Below are 15,255 nucleotides of genomic sequence, written 5' to 3' on the forward strand. Positions count from 1 at the left end.
TTGAGGGCCGGGGCTCTTACCCAGTACATGTGCGTTGGTTGCCACACTGTGGTTGCAGGTCTTGTCGAGGCCTCCAGGCACTGCAAATCAAGAGCAGATTTAGGGTGATGAGAAACTTGGTTATCTCTTCATATTTCTTCTCTTGGACTGTTTCACCCTTGTGGAGTTAGGGATCAGGTCATGATACCACCTGCATCTTGCCTTGGGTACTTGTTCTAGGTGTTTGCAACTGGTATAGACCCATCAAAGGGGAAGACCGCATGCAGAAGGTTGTTAATGGTTGCAGCCCCGTGTTCCACCACGCCAGTAATGCACCAAAGTGATACTACCCTCCAGAAAAGTGGAATTCTTTGTCCCTTTGGACCCACTGGCATTACCTTTCCCAACGGAACAAGTTTAAATATCCAAGTAACTGTAAAGCGTTTGATTTATGCTTGGCTGGGTGAGCGCTGAAGCACGCTGTCTCTTGATGTGAGCTGCAGGTTATTTCTAACAGCCACTCCTTTGGTTCCAAAATCCAGCTCACGGAGCAGATCTTATTTTCCAGCAGGATTCTTTGAACCTGGTTCTTTTCATTTACACTCCATCGCGACTGCTGCACACAGAAACGGTCCGAGTGGGCAACAACTACTTTTGCTTATTAACGTTCATTGCATCAGAATAAGGACGAGTCTGCTTTGGCTTGCCTGAAACGCCAGTCTGTAGTAGGGAGCAGGCTCCGAAGTCCATGTCCTCTACAGCCCTCTCCTGGCTACATTCAATAGTGCTCGGCTGCACAGGGAAGGAGCTTGATTTCTCTTTGCTGCTTGTTTTCCAGAGCCGGTCTCAGGCTGCCGGTCAGATTTACACATCCCAATCTGTTTGCCGGTAATTACAGCTCTGGCTCCTCCAGCTGACAGCTGTTTCCAAGGGGACAGGGGTGATCTTGACACAGAGCAGTCCCAGAGCTCTTCCATCCTGGAGCCGGGGCTGGAGCAGCTCTTTTGGTGCTTAGAAATGGGACAGAATGAGGAAGACGTGCTGATTCCCATCTCCCCAGAGCAAATGCAGCTTGGAGCATCTGGCCTTTCTACTTCTGAACCATTTGACCATGTAGTTTCTGTGCCAATTCTCAGCAGGTTGACCACTAAACCCTATTTTCTGGTGTTTCAGTGTTTTTCCTGGGTAGTTGCTGCCCTCTCCTCACACGTTTTACAGTGCTGCTTTGAGGATTCAGCATTTGGTTTGGGGGTTTTGGGCTGTTTTTCTGCTGTCACGCAGACATTCCTTTCTGCTTTAAAAGCAACTACTTTTGCTCTATAATTATTCCCATAGTTTTTGCTTTCATGGAGTAATTGAATTGATCTGCTTGGCTTTGTAGCAGCCAAGATTTCTAAGCCAAGAAGATTTTCTAACCCATCTTTCTTCCAGTTTTCGTAGGGATTTTGAGTATGTCTTTTTTGATTATTTATTTCCTTGCATATTATAAAACTTGCCCAGCGAAATGAAAAAGTCATTTGTTTTCTGTACGGCATTAAAAAATAATGCTATCATTGTGCAGTGCCCTTGCCTTCAATGCTGGACAGTCTTGCATTAATTCTCTGCTTGCTCCTCTCTGATATACAAAGATTCCTTAGGTGACTGAAGCATGAACCCACATTTGATATTCATTCTCTAGCACTGTTCTCTGTGAGTCTCTGCCCTGCTCTCCCCTTTGCCATCCCAGCAGCCTGTTCAGAAGATGCTGCTGTTGCATCCCTCCTTTGCATGTCATACATGAGCAGTGGCAGCATGAGCTTGCCCTGTCACAGCAAGGAGAGGCTTTAGGAATATGGTGAGGAGTTGTAATTCATAGCCAAGGGTCTCGAGGCTTTTCCTGAGTTTAATTAAAGTGCTTATATTGCTCTGCAGTGTCTGGTTTTGACACAGGTGTGTGTGTGTGGGAGCTATGTAGCCATACCTACTAGTAATATATTTATAGCTAGGCAGGCTGGGAGCCTCTGAGGTTCAGGTAGAGAGATTTTCCTCGCAGCTGATGGGCTGAACTTACTCTCCCATCACAGTCTGTGTGTTCAGTGGCTTTGACTGGGAAAAGAACTGTTTGTTCCCCATCACGCCTAAGCCAAGCTGTCTCCCATTCCAGCTACTTCACCCTGTCTTCTGACTTAAAGCTGCTGCCTTCAGGGAGCCCTGACACCAGCCTTGGGTGCTGACAGGCAGCGTGTCACCCACAGCTAGGCACCCTCCTGCCTATTCTTCATCCTTATCCCTAGATTATTTTCTCTCCCACAACCTAAACCAGTCATTTCCCTAGAGCTCAGCCCTACTCTACCTTAACTTATGGTGCTGCAAGAGGCAGAGACTGTTGCTCAACCTTTCAGGGAAGATGGTGGTTATGTAAATCCTCACCCCAACATGAGTCATCTCTCAGCACCTTTTGGAAACGGGGGGGTTGCAGCTTCCTCTTGGCGTAGGCACGCGGCTCCCATCAGCGCTAATGGAAGTGACATCCACACATCAGGAGGAGCCGTCCCTTCTGCTCCTGGATTAATGCTCTTGCCAGTATGTTCGTGCCACCTGTATGTCAGTGCACACTGATTCCTCTGCTAGGAGACAGGGGAGGCAATTAAAATCTTGTGATGTCTCATGAATAGAACCCTGCCGAGACATTCAGTACAATAGCAGCTCCCTCCTGTGTCCAAGAAGGTCTGTGGTGCCAGCAGTCACTTTTATCTCTCCCACGGGAGTGAATTTATCTCAGTGTTTTCTCAGGAGAAATGAGTAATTCCAAGAACTTGTGCTCGGTTTACACTTGTGATGCTTTGCTGGCTTCTCTCCTTTTAGTTTTATGTCGTTCCAGATCAACAGCTCTGGATGTTGATGGTCTGATGCCACCATCTGATCCCCAGATCAGGTGAAACAGTAGCATAAGCATCTTATTTCTTCATTTTTTCTTCTCCTTGGCACCCAGTTTCTGTAAAGAAGGACCCCTTCAAATTGCCTTGAGCTGACTGAAAAAGAAATCAAATTATCTGCTCTCTTAAGTCAATGCCGTAATGTTGAGCATTGAATTTTTAATGATGACAGAGGAGGAGGACTCTGTCATATTACAGCTTGTTGGGGATGCAGGGGCTGGACGCTACCTGCATATTTAATATTGCCATATTAAAAGGAATTAGTGCCAATTATAAATGTGGCTCTAAGCATTTTGTTACTCAAAACAGGGGTTGAGACTGTCCTCTGGCTCCAGCCAAGACCTTATGGGTGTAGTATAACTAGATAACAGAGGAGGAAAAACCTCCCTTTCTTTTATCAGCCTGATAAGACACCCCGGATCCCTTTCTCCTAGCACTGGTGTGGGTTTTAAACATAAGCCATCACGTTGCCTTGTTTATACCTACTCAGGTCTTAAGGACAACGTATTGTGCAATTTGAGTCACATTTCTCCAGCTTTAGGAAGTACATTTTTGGTCTCTTGATGTACAGAATCCATGCACAACTTCAAATAGCATTTAAAAACCTTTAAAGAAGCCCTCTAGTTCTTTTGCACGCTATAAACTTTAGGCAGACCTAATGAAAAGGCAGTGTTTTAATATGAGACAAAGACTTATTTCACTCATTCTCCGGTGCCTTCATTTGTCCCTGTGGCAGCAACATTATCAGATGTTCGTATTAAATATGTGCTTATTTATTGTGAGTAATGGCTGGAGCAGGTTGCCATCTTTATGATTACAGCTCTGCCTTTTCCTTTATTGTCACCATTCCTTTTCAATGTGTTCCTTTTCCCAAGTGCTGCACTGGACCTGCGGGCCGGGAGGATGCTTTGGGCTCTTAAATACATTGGAACATCTAGCTCTGTAGCACCTGGGGCCTGAAATGCCAGCAATTCAGAAAGCTCACTGAAGCTGGCAGTGTTGGAGGTCGGGAGGATGCCCTGTGGGAGTTATTACTGGATTGTTGATCTATGCTCTGCTCTTTCTTCTTGATCCCTCAGAGACTCGGCTAGATGGACCTTTGCCTTGTCCTGAGAGGTTAAGTGCAACTGATCCACACTTTGCAGCTCTTAATGCAATTCACAGGGAGCAGAAATTCCCGGGGAGAGCAGAGCTTTTTAAAGTGGCTAAATGCAAGCTGAGTTGCCTTAAAATAGACTATATGTTTTGAAGGTACATCTGTTTAGGCACCCAAAGGGATTCTTTTACATCTAGGTAGGTAACTACTACAACGTAGCGCATCGCTTTTGAAGAACTGATCTTCTGTCGCTATGCAATGTACAAACGTTTTTGAACCACCAGGCTTCTCTCCCTATTGAATTCTATAGGAAATTATCCTAATAGCACTGGAAGCAATATTAATGGCTTTCCAATTAGATATCTGGATAGTTTGTTTATTTTATCGGCCTTCCAAGGCGGAAAATCGAAGGTTACCGTGGATCTCACTTGAAGTTTTCCATCAGTGGGGCCTTTTTGTTAGGAGCCAGATACTCCATAACAACCACATAAAGCAATTTACAGGAAATATTTTGCCCAAGGAACAATAACAAGGCTTACAAGACTTTTCTTCTCTCTCAGAGTTTCCTTTAGGGAAACCTTTTCATTTCCTGATTGAAAGATCAAATCGGCCCATAGAGGGAGCAGAGGAGTGTGCATGATTTTTCTCCTGATCTCTGGAAAAACACTCTTGGTTAAACAGCCCATGGAGAGGTTCCTCTTTAATGGGAAGGGTGTGGTGGGGTAGAAGGATTAGGAAGTTATCTGTAGGGATGGACAGGAAAGCTTAAAATCCAGTTCTTAGTGTCAGTGAAACTGACAGGGTGATGTTATATCAGGGTTTAAACCATGAAATACTCTCTGCAAGGATGAATAAATCATCAAGTCCTGTCTGTATAAGATAGCCTGTGCAGCTTATGGATGGTTTAAAAAGTTGGGAAATATTTTACTGCCACATCAGAAATTAATAGATATACTGTAGTTAACTTTGTTTTATATGAAATCAATCAATTTTGTAGAGTGTTATATAGCCCCATCTATCTATAAGTTGCTTATTAACATGACATAATTTATTGGGTTAATATGCTTATAATCACATCTAACACAATGATGTTTGTTTAATTCCTCTAGTTATTAATTATCAGTTAACTTTTTATGAACTATAAATAGACCTTTGATAGGACATGCAGGAGGAACTGATGGCTGCGCTACCGTCTGCCCTGTGTCTCCTCTCTGCTGCTGCTCGTCATCTGTCAGCCTAACACCTCTCCCCTGACAGTCTGTGTCAATTGTGGGATCCCATTTTCCCAGCCAGAAGTACAAGAATTGAGGAAGGTTAATGACCCATCTGTCAATCATTTGTAGTAGTTAGGCTCCAGATTTCCACTGATACCCACTTTTTTCCCTAGGACAAGGTGTGAGATCTGCCAACCACAACCTTTTATCTCCAGCTTAATGTTTGATACGGAATCATAGAGTCATCATCTTTCTAGGAATAGTGTCTTTGCTCTCAATAACCAAAAGAAAAGGCTTCCATTCCATGTGTTGAAGAAGCTGTCCTGTGCCCAACCCCTACATCCTTCAGAAGACTTCAGGCTTGGTTCTAAAGTGCTTAATTTAATCCTCAGATGTGGTCAGGAGAGCAGTCTTTGTCCTGGCCTCTCACTGCTTGTTTTCAGTAGGAAGCTGCAGTGTGCTAAATGCGCTCTGTGGTTTGGTCAAAATCATATTCAGCAGCGTCTGGCAGGACTCTGCATTAGCCACAATTCCAGCTGGACTGGCAAGATCCAAGTCTTAAGTGGATGTAGGATGCTCATAAGTCCAGTTTGTAGGACTATTACGGTGGACGTAAGCTTAAGACAAGGAAGAAGACTGCAGAGAAGTGAATGAGCAGAGATAATGTGCTTTATCTAGAAGACAAGCTTACTTTGTACAGCACTGTCACTTTAGAACATACATGCACATTTGCATGTGTGTGTACAAGTGTGTAAGAGATTAGGAACTATCCCTGTGGAACACCAACCCTGTGTGGATGCTTAGAAGTGTGTCCCCAGTTTCTTGGAGAAGAGAAGGCTCCAGGGAGACCTTACAACAGTCTTCCTGTATGTAAAGGGGACAACAAGAAAGCTGGAGAGGGGCTTTGGACAAGGGCCTGTAGGGACAGGACAAGGGGAATGGCTTTAACCTGCCAGAGGGGAGATTGAGATGAGCTCTTAGGCAGAAGCTGTTCCCTGTGAGGGTGCTGAGGCGCTGGCACAGGGTGCCCAGAGAAGCTGTGGCTGCCCCATGCCTGGCAATGTTCAAGGCCAGGTTGGACACAGGGGCTTGGAGCAACCTGCTCTAGTGGAAGGTGTCCACTACGGTTGGAACTGGATGAGCTTTAAGGTCCCTTCCAACCCAAATCAGTCTGTGATAAGGAGTTGGGGGTTCCTGTTGTGTTGCTAAGGATTTTGGGGCTGTGGGCTTGGTATGGTGCTGTGTGGGACCTTCATCTACAGACTGAAGCTTCTTTCTCATCTCTCTCCTCGCCATGGGGGAGCTGCTTAGAACATTAATCTGAGTTGGTAGGAAATAGCTGGAGGAGGCAAAGAAGTGGTTTCTGTCTGGAGCGGGAAGGAAATTGAACGTGAAATTGCAGGAGATTGATTGTGGGAATTGCACCTACAATTCAAGCTACCAAAAGACTCTTGCTCAATGCCTCATGCCTAATGTAGACACCAACCTCAGGCAAATCCCAGCGGGATCTGTAGCTCTTAGAGAACCTGAGCTAATTAAAGATTGTGAAGACCTTCACATGAGCATCAAGCTGACAGATGTCTCACAGACAACCTCAGTGAAAGCAGTACCAAACCCCCTCAAACAACCTCGGAACTGAGCCCTCAGACAGCCGAGTTCTGAAATACTTTAATAAATGAGATTTGGATTCTTTGTCAATATGAGAATTACCTTAGGAAATGAGTTTAGGAACAAAAGGCCTGTTTTAAAAACCAGCCAGCCCCTTTTGTGTTTGCTCCAATTGGAAACAGAAGAAAACAGGTACCAGTTCATATTCCAGAACTACCTTCAGCATCCTTTCTAGTGGGTCTAATAGAAAGTGTATGGTTGGGCCTTTTCCTGAATAGGAGTGTTTTTCTGGGATGACTCCAAAGGGATGTTCCAGGGTTGTGAGCTGTAATTTTTCAGCAGTATGAAATCCACTGACATAGTTTAAGCCAGCTATATCTGCTAATGTGCCTGATCTATCCACCTCGAAGGTGAAGCTGTGCTTCACTAATCATAAAGCTGGGATAGTTTATCTTGCTTATTTTTACTCTAAATTATGATAGGGTTTAAAATGAACTCTGAATTTGATTTATCAACAGCTATGATGCTAATTCAGCAGTGAAGCCATGGTGTTCTGAGGCTAAGTGTTAGCGCTAATGAGAAAAGATAGCTTCTGTGTTTTGTAACTCTTTGAGTTTCCACTACATATGGACAACTTCTAAAGTTGCAATTTCATCATCTCATCATTAACTAGGCAAATACTTACACAGAAATCAGTTTACCTGGATTATAAAGTACCAGCAAATGTGGAAGAAGATCATGTTCAACTGCCTGAGGTTATTCATGCTTCAGTTTTGGTTTTTAGAAGGAAAACGTGTCTCCTGCAGGACAGGGGTGGTTGTCATATTGCATTTTCCACCAGGATGAATGGAGCATGTCTTCAGTTTTAAAAACAGAGTGCTCCTTCTCTTTGAAAACAGAAGCGACAGCATTGAAGACATATAAAGTACAGTGTCGAAACAGTGACTGTATAAAGCCAAAGTGCCCAGACTGAGAGAACAGAAACAGTCTGGTTCTCGGAACATCCGTCACTTCTATTGCCAGCCTCTAGGCTTTAGGTTCTTGCCAAAGCAGTTACTTGTTTCAGGATCCTGTGACAGTTTATGCCCTAAAACCATTCTCCTTTCAGGGAGAAAATAAAGCACACTCCATCCCACCACATCCATACCCCCAGCTACTGTGCTGGGGTTGTCAGTCCTGCCTTGCGTTACATTTCTGTCCTGCTCTTGATGGTTCTTGTAGTGAGTCACTGAGACCATTCGTGTTTCTCAAGACAGAACGTCCTTCTCTGCAGGGCGGTGAATGGTGGGAGATCCTTCTTCAAAACTGAGCATAAATAAAAAACCAGTAATACTTCCAACATGAAACAGATCTGTTTGGAAAACCTGTGTTTCCAAAAGGTGATTTAGCAATTTACCAGGAAATTATTTCAACCTGGGACTGCTGGTGATCAGATCTTGCAAAAGATTGAGTGAGGCAGTAAGGTCATCTCTCTCTGATCCTCAGCTAGTCTTCACTGCAATAAGTCTGTTGATGTGAGCACAGAAGAAAGTTCTGAAGCAGGAGTTGCAGTGGGAAGAACTTGGCATTCTGGTAAAGTCTCTTGGCATTACTTGATAGAGAAGTGTTTTACCTTAGAGTTCATATCAGGGCGGAATTTCAGGTTGTCTGAAGCATCGTGTTGGGAATCAGTGAAGGAATTATGAGTGTATGAGAGTGTTTAACATCCTATGAGAGGTGGTAGAGAATAGTATGTTAAATAAGGTCGCCTGATGCTCACATAGGCCCCAATCCAATAGTCTTTAAAGCTCACTACATTCAGTGGTTATATGGTTACATCTTTACTGATGTATTTTCCAAGTTCCAGAATTAGGATTTTTACAGCTGTTTTGATAAAACTCTAGGTTTTAATGCTGCAGCTGGGAGAAGCAGGAGTCCAGGATGAATCCTGAGCACTGACATTTTACAGAGAACTTTCTGTTCTGACAGAATTTGACAGAATAAGTCAGCAAATTCACCTCCCAGGATTTCTGACAGGGCTTGGAGCAACCTGCTCTAGTGGAAGGTGTCCCTGCCCGTGGCAGGGGTTGGTGCTGGATGAGCTTTAAGGTCCCTTCCAACCCAAACCAGTCCATGATATGAAAGAAAGAGTTTTATATCTGTTCTGTTTCCATGTAAACAACTCTTCATCTTCATTTACAATTGAACTTCGTCCAAAACTAAACTTAAAAGAAAGTTGTAGCACAAGTGGCTGTGGTGAGTGGCAGCATGGAGGAGGCTGGAGGATCCCTGTTCTGCCTTTGATTTGATCAAGGTAAATTTTCAGCCTCACTCCTGTTTTCCAGCTAGTGAAAAACATGTCTTCTGTGGCAAAGGCCTTGAGATAGAGATGACGCAATCCCAGAGGCTGTATTTATTTGCTGAGGTATTTAATGACCTGCCTGGATATTTTTTCATTCTAGTTATCTGCTTTGTTGTCTCTTGGAGGCCATAGGAGCTGAAAGATCCTGGCTTAGGGTACAGTTGTGTTGTTTTAGTCCCTGCACAAACAGCCCTTGCCTCAAACAGCTCTAGTCTCCAAGGGCAAGCAGGGGCAGGACTTAAGTCTTCTCATTTTGCAGCTCATAAAATGGTTTCTCCAAGGTCACATCGCACTATCTCAGGTGTTAGTTCCAGAGCCATAATGAAACAGGAAGTTGCTTCAGAACCTGCAGTAAAAATACGTCTTAGATGTTCTTAAATATGTTTTGTTGATCCCTGAATCAGAAGAAATCTGATAGTATCAGCTTTGTTTAGTGAGCAATGGCATCAGTACTTGCACCAGTCTGAGTGGTGGCACAAACGTGCCCATATCTGCAATAGGTCCTACAGTCAAAACTGTGTCCTGAAAGAGGTTTTGTGGGCTTAGGTTTGATGTAGGGTGCCTTCACTGTACATGAAAGTGATCCCTCATGTCTTTCTGAAACCACAGAATGCCAGCCTGGTTTGGGTTGGAAGGGACCTTAAAGCTCATCCAGTCCCAATCCTGTTTCAGAGGAGGAATTTCAGGGAAGGAAAGGACACTCCATTTTGTGGGGACAGTCCTCTGGAGGCTTTCACTGCCATCAGGAAGGTTCTGTTCTGTTGTATGTTGTTACCTCAACTCTAGAGCCAATGCAAGAACTAACCTGGGGGGTGGTTGGTGGCCTTTCTTAACTCAGTTTTACTGGAGGATGATGCTTAAGGATGATGCTTCTTACAGTCATTTGACATGATTAAGGTGACATGGTCTAGTGTGAGGTGCCCCTGCCCATGGCAGGGGGTTGGAACTGGATGATCTTAAGGTCCTTTCCAACCCAACCCATTCTATGATTCTGTGATTATTGTTCTAATTCCCTTAGTGGGATCTAGCACTGAAAGGAGGAAGAAGAAGAGTCGTACAAGGGCCAGGCCTGAAAATAGGGAGCATCAAATCCATTGCTGGGCTTCATTATCCTAGAAATGCTTTCTACACATTAACCTGCAGCTTTTCAATCCCCTGGTTACCCAATACACCTCTTTTGTTTTACACTTTCCCTCCACACACAGGGCACAGCGAACCTTCCTAATATGATTGCAGGCATCCACAAACCTGATTTTGAAGAGAAAACAAGTGAGAGATTCTATAGAACTACAGAGAAACAGCTGGAAAGAAATGTGTTCATCCACTGTTATAGGGATGCTGTTGAGATCCTGATCTTTCTGACTCCTGTTTGGAGAAGGGGAGAAAACAAGCAAACAGTTCAGCACCCAGGTTAATGTCCTGTGGATTATTGCTGTAAAGCTGGGACCTCAATCTCTCAGCTCTCCAGAACACAAATGGTCCTTGGCTTTTATAGAAGCATAAAGAGCTGCCTTAAAGGCTGATGGCACATCCAGGCCCTGATAGGAATTGGCGTAGATATCACTATCCAAAGGGAGTTACAGTTTCTTACTGTGGCTGAATTTGATCCACAAGCGAACACAGTTGTCCCATCAAATTCTCCCCAGCAGCTTGTCTTCTGCATTCTTGCCATTCAACTGTCACGTAAAACGACGTTTGCAGCTGAATTCCATCTAGTGGAAGAGTTTTGGAGTCTCTCCAGCATTCTGCAGAAAAGCAGAGGGAGGAATTGAGCTGCTGAGGGGATCCAAATGCAGGAGGAACTCTAACCTGCAAAACTTACAATTAGCCTTAAGTGCCTTTGCTTTTTCATACCTGTTTGAACAAAGCATGCCTGTTTTCTATCCTGCTCTTGTGAGACCCCACTTGAAGCACTGTGTGCAGTTCCGGTGTCCTCAACATGAGAAGGACATGGAGCTGTTGGAGCAAGTCCAGAGGAGGCCACGAGGATGCTCGGGGGCTGGAGCAGCTCCCGTATGGAGCCAGGCTGAGAACATTGGGGCTGTTCAGCCTGGAGAAGAGAAGCTGCGTGGAGACCTCAGAGCAGCTTCCAGTGTCTGAAGGGGGCTACAAGGATGCTGGAGAGGGACCTTCATCAGGGACTGGAGCGATAGGACAAGGGGTGATGGGTTCAAAGTGAAACAGGGGGAGTTCAGGTTGTAGATAAGGCAGAAGTTGTTCCCTGTGAGGGTGCTGAGGCGCTGGCACAGGGTGCCCAGAGAAGCTGTGGCTGCCCCATCCCTGGCAGTGTTCAAGGCCAGGTTGGACGGAGTCTTGGGTGACATGGTCTAGTGTGAGGCATCCCTGCCTGAGGCAGGGGGTTGGAAGTGAATGATCTGAAGGTCCTTTCCAACCCAAACCAGTTTGTGATTCTGTACCCTGCAGTGGAAACTTGTGATAAATGAGCTCTGTAGTCTTCTCTTAAATTTGGGCATGGAAAATAAAAAGGCATTTGTTAGAAGATTGAATTATGTGTAGGATATCTGCAACTCTAATAAGCTTAGTTTTTCTGTGTTACAATAAACTCTTGCCTGTGTCTCCTGCAGTGTGTGTTTTTTTCCCTAAGAGCGTATTTCTTTCTATTTGATCAGCTCCTCTCTTGCAGATGATAAAATTATCTGCAAAGATTTGTAGCTGATGCTGGGCCATAAATCATATTTAGTTGCAGGATTAACATTTGCAAGCATAGATCATTTATGGGAAAAGAAGAAGGGGGGGGGGCTGGCAGTTTCTGAGTATTTACATGAAGCAGAGAGATGGGATTCAGGATAGAGCTCAGATACATGACCATTTCACAAGGTGTGCATCTGCTCAGCTCTGTTGAGCTGCTTTGATAGTGTTTATCTGGGGGAGGTGAGATAAAGAGCCCAGGAAATGGTGACCTGGGGCTTTGTCATAGAGAGACAAACGTGTTCAGCTGGGCTGGAAGCTCCATGTGCTGGCAACTGGGTTCTCCAGTGCTGTGACATGCTCAGGCTGGGCTGAGCTCTGTGGAAATGCTCATCCCCTTTCCAGGCACTGGAGGAAGGGCCAGTTTTTACCAGGTTTGTATTACAAGGACAAGGGGTAAAGGGGTGATGGGTTTAAACTTGAACAGGGGAAGTTCAGGTTAGATATAAGGAAGAACTTCCCTGTGAGGGTGCTGAGGCGCTGGCACAGGGTGCCCAGAGAAGCTGTGGCTGCCCCATCCCTGGCAGTGTTCAAGGCCAGGTTGGATGAAGCCTTGGGCGACATGGTCTAGGGTGAAGTGTCCTTGCCTGTGGTAGGAGGGATTGGAACTGAATGATCTTAAGGTCCTTTCCAACCCAAACCATTCTATGACTCTGCCAGCAGCTTCCAGTTTACCTTTCATAGCCGGATTGTCCAAAAAAGGCCAGAATTCAGCACTCATGAGAGTCTGTCCACAAACATAGTTGCTGAAATGGAGAGAGTAGTCCCCTCTAAACTGGCTTCATGCTGCAGATCATAGAATCCCAGACGGGTTTAGATCGGAAGGGGCCTTAAAGCTCGTCCAGTTCCAACCCCCTGCCACGGGCAGGGACACCTTCCACTAGAGCAGGTTGCTCCAAGCCCCTGTGTCCAACCTGGCCTTGAACACTGCCAGGGATGGGGCAGCCACAGCTTCTCTGGGCAAAAGGGCCAAAAGGAGGCTGTGGTCACTGCAGGTCACTGTTGAAACAGTTATAAGGTCCATCCGCAAGTGGGGACCCACTGACTGGCACAAATGTAGGCAGTCCTGTTCAAGAGGGATCTGCGTGTGCCTCAGACAGCCTAGAAGCCTCAAAGGTTTATCTTGGTGTGATGAGTGTGGATGTGTGAGGCCACGCTGTGCTAGATGCTGTACAAATACATGACTGAGCACCTTATTTACACGTTTCTCTTTCTTGATCTCTGTTTCTCTGGTGCAGGTTCCTCACCACATGAAGACTTTACCCTACTACAGTTACGACCAGCCGGTGATCGGATACTGCCAAGCTCATAAGCCTCTCCATGTAAATAAGGGGTACGATGCCATGTCCCGGGAGCAGGCTGAGACAACCAACCTGGAACTCAGTCGAGACCACAGCTTCATAGCTACAATCGCGCGTTCGGCTGCTCCAGCCATTTACATTGAGAGAATACCAAACTAACAGTGGAGACAACCTCTTCAGGGGCAGAGTGGGAGTTCTTTTGAGGGGGACTTTTCATCTCAGAAGAGACCAGGGCAAGAAACTCAAATCTACCATTCCAGTTACAAATGTTCCAACAGAGACAAAGGGAAGGGGCTGAAGCAAACTCCGCAGACTGTGCGAGTGCGACCTTGCAGGACCCACTGAGAACTTCAGGATTTTCTTTGCTTTAAACTTTCAAACAAATTCCTCAATGTAAATATTAAAGAGAGATTGTCAAGTTCTTATTAAAACAAAACAGAGAAAAAAAAAAATAGATTTCACTCTAGCTACATAAAGGGATGGATTTAAGAGTTTTGTTTGTATATTTGATTTTTCTACATTGCACGGTTCCAGGGAAGGAGAACCACAGGTAAAAACAAAGGGGGAGGGCGAGGGCTTGGGTGGGGTGGGTCAACCATGGTCCCTTCTTCAGTGTTTATTACTCGGCAAAGATCTGTTTCATATTTTTTGTTCTTTTTAAAGAAACAACAGATAAATCTCTATTTTCTGTTTTTTCTTTTGGGGCTTCGTTTTTTTTTGGTTGGTTTTTGGGGTGTTTTTTTTAGTGGTCGAGCGCTAATATTTCAACCTTCAGACATGGGCATTAAAGCTTATGTTGAACCAAAAGGACATTGGCAATTGATGCAGCAGAAACAAAGAAACTTGGGTGCATGTACATTTAAGACACAGGCTGTACACTATGGAGGGTGCTTTTGATTTTGACTATCTTCATTGTGCTTCATTGTTGACACTATAATTCCTTTTCGGGCTCTAAAACAAAAAGGGGAAAACATGCAACGGAATAACGACTCCTATTTACAGTCCAGCGGTGCTTGTTGAGCAAAATTAATGGACATTTGGGAACCAAAATGGAAGTGCTGTGCTTGGAATGGATCAGAAGGAAAAATCTTTTAAAGCAAAAAGAGTATCTGGTGCAACTCACTGGCTGACACCATTTCTAAACCACAGGAGAATGTGTAACATTGGTTTTTGGTTTTTTTAATTAATTATTATGATCAGTTAGTTTTTGTGTAGTTTTTATCAATAAAATGACAACAGCAACAACAACAAAAGTGGTGGAAAAACAAAAATAAACATATTATTTTGTGGTTGGGACACCACAGCCAAGCTACTGTTTGAATGGTTTCTCTGGTTGTGTGACCCGGTGGCTCCGTGGCCAAGGGGAACAAAGCTTTGTCCTGCTTCACCTTCAGCCTGGCTCTTAGGAGGAGCTCAGGGAATTGTTTTGAGGCTTAAGAAGCTCAATTTATTTGGTTTGTCTAGTGAATATAAGGTGATTTCCTCAGAACAGAGGGCTGGAGCAGCTCTGCTCTGGAGCCAGGCTGAGAGAGCTGGGCTGGGGCAGCCTGGAGAAGAGAAGGCTCCTGAAGGGGAGACCTTAGAGCAGCTCCAGTGCCTAAAGGGGCTCCAGGAAACCTGGAGAGGGGCTTTGGACAAGGGATGGAGGGACAGGCCAAGGGGAATGGCTTTAACCTGCCAGAGGGGAGATTGAGATGAGCTCTGAGGCAGAAGCTCTTCCCTGTGAGGGTGCTGAGGCGCTGGCACAGGGTGCCCAGAGAAGCTGTGGCTGCCCCATCCCTGGCAGTGTTCAAGGCCAGGTTGGACACAGGGGCTTGGAGCAACCTGCTCTAGTGGAAGGTGTCCCTGCCCATGGCAGGGGGTTGGAACTGGATGAGCTTTAAGGTCCCTTCCAACACAAACCAATCTGTGGTTGTATGATATGGGCCTGTGGAAACGGAAGAGGGAGAAGAAACCTTTTTTATTGAAGTTTGTTGTTTCTTCTCTCAGAAGTCAGGCATTTCAGATGCAAACCCCACGCTGAAGCTAAAGCAATTCAGATTAGAACATAAACTGCAAGTTTTTAACTGGAGGCTGAATAATACAACTACAG

At 45.1% G+C, this 15,255-nt stretch overlaps 1 protein-coding gene across 5 annotated transcripts in view; it reads left to right on the forward strand.

Annotated features, from left to right (window-relative positions):
• The window catches only part of LRRTM4 (leucine rich repeat transmembrane neuronal 4), a 530,617-nt gene extending 516,142 nt beyond the window's left edge, over nucleotides 1-14,475 (forward strand). For 4 of the 5 annotated variants that reach the window (XM_030510093.1, XM_030510092.1, XM_030510094.1 and 1 more), the window contains one exon: nucleotides 13,101-14,475. In XM_030510093.1, the coding sequence (XP_030365953.1) occupies nucleotides 13,101-13,322 (222 nt within the window). In that variant the 3' untranslated portion in view covers nucleotides 13,323-14,475. The remainder of the gene's footprint in view (nucleotides 1-13,100) is intronic. The other variant, XM_030510095.1, reaches the window with a different exon arrangement.
• The last annotated feature ends 780 nt before the right edge of the window (nucleotides 14,476-15,255 follow it).

The sequence above is a fragment of the Strigops habroptila genome, chromosome 21 (genome assembly GCF_004027225.2).
Source record: "Strigops habroptila isolate Jane chromosome 21, bStrHab1.2.pri, whole genome shotgun sequence".
Taxonomy (NCBI): domain Eukaryota; kingdom Metazoa; phylum Chordata; class Aves; order Psittaciformes; family Psittacidae; genus Strigops; species Strigops habroptila.